Raw genomic sequence first — 7,136 nt, forward strand, 5'->3', positions numbered from 1 at the left:
TTGGATGCAAAATTCGAAAAAAAAAATGATTCGATGTCTCTTGAGGCATAAGGCTCAAGGAACAAATGCAAGAAGGATGGCGTTCACCCTCAACCTGGCATCCACAAGAAGAAATCTAGAAGTGCAAGGGCAAGAGTGGTAATGGGGAGGTGCATATGCTTTCATGATATACTCCCTCCGTTCCTAAATATAAGTCTTTATAGAGGTTTCACTATGAACTACATGCGGATGTATATAGATGTATTTTAAGTGTAGATTCATTCATTTTGCTTCGTATATAGTCCACCTAGTGGAATCTCTACAAAGACTTATATTTAGGAACGGAGGAAGTAGTTGTCTAGGTTGCACGCGTGAGCTCAGATTTGTCCGTTGTCTCTATCTTTATATCCTTTTCAAGTGGTTGTGGGTCGATGGGTTTCCATTGGTGACCAAAATGTTTGGGTGCTGGACTGGTTCTGTGTTGAGTGTGTTTGTTGGGGATTCATGTGGGTTCATAGTCTGGGAGTAGTTCACATGTGTGGTCAAGATTGTAACAGGGTTCGCCTGGTTTCCTGTCAGCTAACTGGGCAACTATCTTCTTAATTAATGGATGAGGCAAAACTTTAGCTCCGTTACGATTTTTTTACCAAAAATTCAGAATTTCTTAAGAGCAATGTTAATAATATAGCCAACAACTGCCTATATAAGACTGTCATGTCATCAAAAGTTAGCAATATTACTCACTCATACAATATGGTTGGTTGTAAGGTCGCTCTTAAGTTAGTGATTTTTTGCACTTTCTCTTTTTCTCCTTCCTTTTATCTAGGAGCACGTGTAGAGATTGACTCTTGCATGAGAGGACATATAGAGACTGACTTGCATGAGAGCTCACTTCCTTCCTTTTTACTTGTCTCTCGGCTTCACATAGGCAAAAAGGGCCATGTAAAGAGGCAAGAACGATTTGTTGCCAACCAACCAATTGATAGGAATGCCAATTGTTGGCATCAAAGCAATTAGGCTATTACTCTTGTTCCTTTAGAAAAAACATCACATGAAGAAAAGCAATCACTGAACATTTTGCAGCTATACAAGCAAGGGAGTACTACTCACACCTTGACTTGTTGCAACCATCCATTTTTACATGTTGACCTTTTTTTGGCGGGAAATTTTGCACTTTTGTTCTCCAATCACTTACCATTTTTTTATAAAAAGGAAAGAAAAACTCATCACAAGCTGCTGTTGTTGCTGTATACCAGTATATATGTGTGTCAGCCGGCTATGAACACCAGGCTTTGCCTGACTGCCGGGGAGGAGCAGATCAGTGAGCCGAAAATGCCGGTGAGCGCGTAGGCGATCGCGCAGAAAGGGAGCGCCTCAGGCTCCTTGGCCGACAGCGCCGCGGTTCCCAGCCCATGAGCACTGCACCCACCATCAAATTTAGCACGCTTTCAGAGCGAACGCAAGGACAGGTTCCCAAAGTTTCATCAAGTTTACCTGGAAGCTGTTCCGATCCCTCTAGCTATGGGGTCGTTGAGGCCAAGCTTATCCATGGCCGCTTGCACAAAGTTGGCGCCGATCAGGCCCGTCAGAACAACCACGGCAGCCGTCAGCGAAGTGTTTGCGCCTGCGTCATCGACGCACAAAGCACATCAGTTAGCTAGTTATATCACCACATTCCAAATTCAGTGGCTACACAGAAGAGAATGCAAGGGGATCTCATTTAATCACCTTCGAAGAAAGACACTATGCTCAGAGCCAACGCCACGGTTATGCACCTTGGCAAAATCGAGATGGTCAATGTTGGCTCCAGCCCAATCAGGCGTCCTAGGATGGCCGTGGAGTACAGGGAGAATGTCGACGCAATCGCGATCGACGTGAAAATTTCTGCCGCGTGCCTTTTCACAAGCTGAAAATTCCCACAGCGACACAAGTTATTACGGATTCGATACAGAGCAACCGTAACAGTGTTGCAAGATAACAATGCTAGCTTAGCTAGCTGGCTGGGAATTACATGTACCTTTCTCTGCTTGAACATTGAGAAGGCAAATGATAAGATGACAGACCCCAGAAAACCCATCAGCACGTCACCAGCTCCAGGATTTGATGGCACCTTTGTCAGGTAATCACCTGCAAAACCAACCACTTGTGTTAAGAGCTGAGTATATACGGCCGCAATTACAAGGCAACAGTTGTGAAACTACAGAAGAATTCAGAATTTGATTGCAGTGAAGTTTAGCTTAAAACCTAGCGCAGCATCGATTCCGGACCCGGAGAGGTACCCGTATGCGACCGCCGACAAATTTGCAGAAAGCGCGCAGCAGATGATCGGGTGTAACAATTTCTTGATACCAGACGGTAACCTGAAAAAATAGCATACCATGTATGTTGTAGTCAGGCAAATGCAAATGAAGTAGCCGTAGTACTAAACCCTGCACGTAGTATAGTACTGTATTGGTATCTTATTAACTGTAAGTGTATAGGAGTATATATGTTAGTACTAGTAGAAAGACATAGTGATGAATTACCCAGAACCAACCATGTATCCCAGTACAGTGGAAGCGAGCATGAACGGGAGGCACGTCCTGGCCGTGGTGCCAAGCGCCGTGGGGTTCACGAACGCCGTCGCGAACGAGGCGACGAAGACGGCGCCCCACGCCCAGAACTCCAACGTCGCGAAGGCGGACGGCTTGCCCATCGGCTCGGCCGCGATGAGCTCCGTCTTGACGATCTTCCTCACGGTGAGCGCCGTGTACCCCGCCACCGCCAGCGAAGCGAACCAGCCACCGACTGCCGGCGACACACGAAAAGGAAAAATGCAGCATCGACGACGACAGCGTCAGTGAAGGTAAAAAATCTTGTGGCAGGACTGAGTGGCAATGGCATGCTAGGTGGTGGTAGAGTACATGTGATGAGGCAGATCTTGAGGCCGGAGGCGGCCGGGACGTCCCTGACGGCGAGGGGCAGGACGACGAGGGAGGGGACGTAGAAGAGCGGCAGCCAGCGCTGGATGAAGAGCGTGGCGGGCTCGAAGAAGTCCATGAAGGCCTTGGCCAGCGCCGGCGCGACGGTGTCGAGGACGAGGAGCACGGAGAAGATGCAGAACATGCCGAAGAGGGCGCTGGGGAACTTGATGGACGCCGCCACGAACGCCTGCTTCAGGTACTTGTCCGTGGCCAGCACGATGCCCAGCGACACCGCCAGGTGCGCGATGCCAACAACCTATACATACATACATACAAGCGCAGAGGATAAGAATATACATATACTATCTACTATCTGTCGTCGACGATTGTTCGATTCTCTATCAAGAGGAGGAGGAGGAGGACGAGCACTCACGCTGGGCAGGCCTCCGGTGGCGGCGGCATCTCCGGAGCCGGCGGTGGAGTTGGGGGCGATGAGGCGGTGGCGAAGGGCGGCATTGTTGGGAGCCAATGCCATGAAAGCAGCCGAGTCGGGGGCGCCTGGCGAGAGTGAGGCGCGAGGAGAGGAGCTGCAGCAAGAATGGGGGAGGCTGCGTCGGCATCGGCATCGGCATCGTAGAAGCGCGAGCGAGCTGGGTTGGTGCGACGTCGGCGACGTGGCGCGGGGGAGAGCCGTGGCCGGGCGCGCGGTCGACAGGGGGAGCGGGTGGTGGGAGCGCAAAGCGGAAATCCCCATCATCGCGGCCATGAACGACCGGCCGGCCAGTGGAGTGGAGCAGAAGCAGAAACGGAGACGGAAGCAGCAGGGTTGGCTGCCTCTCGCCGCTGATGCGAACCGGGCAGACTTTTCAGTGTTCTGTCTGACGCAAGTGTATGTGGCCAGGAGCCCGAGGCCAGGATGTATCCGGATTGGTATCCTTCGGTTACCATTCAGCAGGGCACCCAGCACACATCACCACTCCATGTGTAGCAGCTGTTCAACACCAACGTTCTTTTCTTCCTTCAAAAAAAGCATACTTGATGGGTTACAAAAATTTTGGTCTTAATCTTGTGCTCCCTTTTTCTTATGTAGTAACCACGAAAAATGGAGCAACTTCTTTTCTCTCATTATAGAAGATACATCCTACAAATAACAAGGGTAACAAAACTCTCTCCACATAGTAAGTAGGTAAGACGCTCGACCGATACCAAACGCCTCTGCTATAGACATCATATCTGCGTACAAAACTGTGAAACAACACACACACACAAACACACACGTCCTCCTCCAACAACAAAAAAACAATAATAATACAAAGGATTTGCTCAGCTAACTCAACCACTTTACTCGCACAAGCATCACATTCCATGACACAAGCACAACTAAACAACTTCTCGCTTCCTCGGTGTTTGTTCACACCTTCACCAAGACCTGGTCTGAAAGATCAGGCCGCCGCCACCGGCTGCTGCATGAGACCGCCGGCAATGCCTTTGCCCGCCTGCCTCCCCAGCCTCTCCTGTATCCGGTCCTTGATGGCAGTCTCCTGCGCAATTATTACAGCAGCAGCAGCATCAGTATGTCTCTTTCTCCTGAATTTCATGCTCGACCTGACTACTCTGTTCGTAGATTTTAAGCAAAGTATACTATACCATGACGTGGCAGTGCTCCTCGAACTTCTCCAGGAAGCCGGCAACCCAACGATCCGCGTTCGCCAGCCACTCTTCGTGGTTTATCCCAGCCGTCTTCGCCACCGTTTGCAACTACATACAACACAAGGAGATAAACACAACTAATAATCATCAGGCCTAAAAAAACATCTATTCTGCCATGTGGATGGAACTGGTCTGTAGATTGCCGGCAAGCATGATTTGAGCTGAGAACGCGCATGGCTGATTACCTTTTCTTGCTGTGCCTTCACAGTCTCCCGTAGTTTATTGATCTTCATATTCACTTGCAGTTGTTTCTCCTGAAAACAAGACGACCAAAACAAGTTATTACCTGGGCTGGGAGACCAAACGAATAACATCATAATATTCTGGAAGACAAAAAATAAGCGATGTGCCAAGCTTTACTTGTCACAAAAAAAGGATTGGTTAGGTGTCATCAGAAATGTGGCTGACCTTAACATAGCTCACGCCCATATCTTTCCTTGAGTAACCTCGTGCTAAATTCCTCATGACATACTGGTTGTAGTCCTTGACTATCCTCATTATGAGGTCCGATGTCGATACTCCATCAGTCCGTTTTGTTTCCTTGAATTTTCCAATCTTCTTGACCTGATAAGACAATAGGAATAAGTAAGCAATGGTAAAGATAACGCCGTCGATCGACATATACTAGCTGTGGAGATGCAAACTTACAAACTCATAGACGTCATTTGCAGCACCGCTGGTATCAGCATAACTGCAATGAGTATGTTTATAGTTAGTGGAGCTGATTAGAGGGGGAAAAGTGAGGATCTGATATAGCCCTTGTGCGGGTATGACTTACGGCAAAGCATCATGTGCGACATAGTCAATCTGATGCGTCTCAATGAATTCTGGCGTGAGAACCCAGGGAGCATCAGGAATGACCTCATCAACCCACCTAAAGCAGCAGATAAATAGTTAGACGATCGGCAGAGCAGAAAATACCATTTTGTGATTAAATATCATAAAAGAACAGGGCATAAAATCATCGAGATGCGTGTTCTCTAATTGATTCTTATAGATAAATAAACATAGCATATGCTTAGAACAGGGGGAAATGTCAAATGGGTCAACTCGAGTATTTATATAAGCGTGGTATTGCAATGAATCACATCATCTAGTTCTCCTGGTGATCAAAAGAATAACAGGAAAGGATGGCTCCAATGCACAAATGGAGCCAACTGGTGGCATTTGAGAATCGAAAGCGATGTGTAACTGGCATACTGGTGATGCGTGTCTGCATCTCGTAATAATAACTGAATGAAGAAATGCGGTGTGATGTATACTAATTGAAGAGGTGGGAATGAGGAAGGGTTGGTGGTTGTTACGCACTTGCAGTGGCGCAGGGACTCGTATCGCTCCTCCTGGTTCATGACGGTCTTGCCCTTGTAGCGCCGCGTGAGGTCGTCGTTGCAGCATCCCACCAGCAGGTACGTGTTGGGGAACCTGTCGCCGGCCAGCCACAGATCGAAATGAGCATCGATTTGAGGCAGTTGGACCGAGATTCAGATGTCGCCTTGGAACGAGGCGACAAACGCGGCCCCAGATCCAACAAATTCAACCGCCAAGCGGGGGCTAGATCTACATGTATGTAGAGAATGGGCGAAGAAGGAATATACAAGAACGTACAGCAGCTTGGCCTGCTCGAGGGCGCGGGCGTGGCCGAAGTGGAAGAGGTCGAAGATGCCGTCGGCGTAGACGCGGACGGGGCGGCCGTCGGCGCTCCCCGCGGCGGTGGCCGCGTCCTCCTTTTTGTTTTGGCTGTTGCTGCTGCTGTTGGTGTGGAGCATGCGCTTCTTGGAATTGGAGACGCGCGCCATCGCTCGCTCGTCGCTCCGGGGTGGTGATTGAGGGTGAGGACGAGAGGAGGAAGCGGCGAGCGCAGCTGCTAAATAGGCGGAGGGACGGACGGGACTCGCTCGGCTTTTCTGATTTTCTCTCCGCCTTGATGATCAGACTCGTGGGCAAACAAACAGTGTTGTCATCGCGTGGGTCCGCCCGCCAAAATCCGTCTAGTTAAGCAGACCCGTCCTGGGTACGGATATATACCCACACCTAATTCTGCGGACGCGTAGTACTAAATCATCACGCGGCTGCCCATGTTTTTCATCGCCCTTCTGCGCGCCTTCATGTTTATGTTTTGTATAATGTTCCATCATCTCACTTTGCACATGTAAAAAATGATCCTAACGATGACGGTCCTCCGTTCAAGATTTTCCTCACCAATTTACTCAATTAATGATATACCACATTTAAATCTTTTCTCTAAACTGGAAGGGAGATTGTCGATGAAGACACCTCGAGGTTTGTGTGTGGATGTTTTATACTCCCCCGTCAAGAAATATAAAAGCTTTTAGATCACTAAAGTAGTGGTCTAAACGATCTTACATTTCTTTACGGAAGGAGTACGCGATAGGGCACATAAGCAGAGAGGTTGCCCCTATGTGTGACTTTACGTGGAAGTCCAGGGCATCGTTGTAGTGCAGATTCTTCACCTGACTGGCACTAAGAAATAGGTGCTGGACATCCGACCGGCTCGCTCGACGAGGGCTGCCGCATCAAGATTCA

The 7,136-nt window shown here is 48.9% G+C and overlaps 2 protein-coding genes across 2 annotated transcripts; both read right to left on the reverse strand.

Moving 5' to 3' along the window:
* Positions 1-1,031: 1,031 nt before the first annotated feature.
* On the reverse strand, positions 1,032-3,777 carry LOC123181499 (plastidal glycolate/glycerate translocator 1, chloroplastic). The gene is made up of 8 exons (XM_044593775.1): positions 3,316-3,777; positions 2,883-3,198; positions 2,505-2,766; positions 2,224-2,339; positions 1,997-2,106; positions 1,708-1,885; positions 1,474-1,603; positions 1,032-1,398 (listed from the first exon to the last, which is right to left on the reverse strand). The coding sequence occupies exons 1-8, from the start codon at positions 3,646-3,648 to the stop codon at positions 1,248-1,250; spliced, it is 1,596 nt and encodes a 531-aa protein (XP_044449710.1). The 5' UTR covers positions 3,649-3,777; the 3' UTR covers positions 1,032-1,247.
* Positions 3,778-3,985: 208 nt separating this feature from the next.
* On the reverse strand, positions 3,986-6,529 carry LOC123181500 (choline-phosphate cytidylyltransferase 2). Its single transcript, XM_044593776.1, has 8 exons — positions 6,198-6,529; positions 5,901-6,014; positions 5,371-5,466; positions 5,241-5,283; positions 5,001-5,156; positions 4,778-4,846; positions 4,530-4,640; positions 3,986-4,423 (listed from the first exon to the last, which is right to left on the reverse strand). Exons 1-8 carry the CDS (start codon positions 6,386-6,388, stop codon positions 4,325-4,327), a joined length of 879 nt encoding a protein of 292 aa, XP_044449711.1. The 5' UTR covers positions 6,389-6,529; the 3' UTR covers positions 3,986-4,324.
* Positions 6,530-7,136: the final 607 nt, after the last annotated feature.

The sequence above is a fragment of the Triticum aestivum genome, chromosome 1D, assembly GCF_018294505.1.
Source record: "Triticum aestivum cultivar Chinese Spring chromosome 1D, IWGSC CS RefSeq v2.1, whole genome shotgun sequence".
NCBI classification, from domain to species: domain Eukaryota; kingdom Viridiplantae; phylum Streptophyta; class Magnoliopsida; order Poales; family Poaceae; genus Triticum; species Triticum aestivum.

Bases quoted from the DNA above. Each gene is read 5' to 3' on its own strand.
- LOC123181499 (XM_044593775.1), bottom strand. From the start codon at position 3,648: ATGGCCGCGATGATGGGGATTTCCGCTTTGCGCTCCCACCACCCGCTC. The intron at 3,199-3,315 runs GTGAGTGCTCGT...ATGTATGTATAG, and splicing joins CCACCGGAGGCCTGCCCAGC to GTTGTTGGCATCGCGCACCT. The intron at 1,604-1,707 runs GTGATTAAATGA...TCGATGACGCAG, and splicing joins CATAGTGTCTTTCTTCGAAG to GCGCAAACACTTCGCTGACG.
- LOC123181500 (XM_044593776.1), bottom strand. From the start codon at position 6,388: ATGGCGCGCGTCTCCAATTCCAAGAAGCGCATGCTCCACACCAACAGC. The intron at 5,284-5,370 runs GTAAGTCATACC...TACTCATTGCAG, and splicing joins GTCGCACATGATGCTTTGCC to TTATGCTGATACCAGCGGTG. The intron at 5,157-5,240 runs GTAAGTTTGCAT...TTGTCTTATCAG, and splicing joins CAAATGACGTCTATGAGTTT to GTCAAGAAGATTGGAAAATT.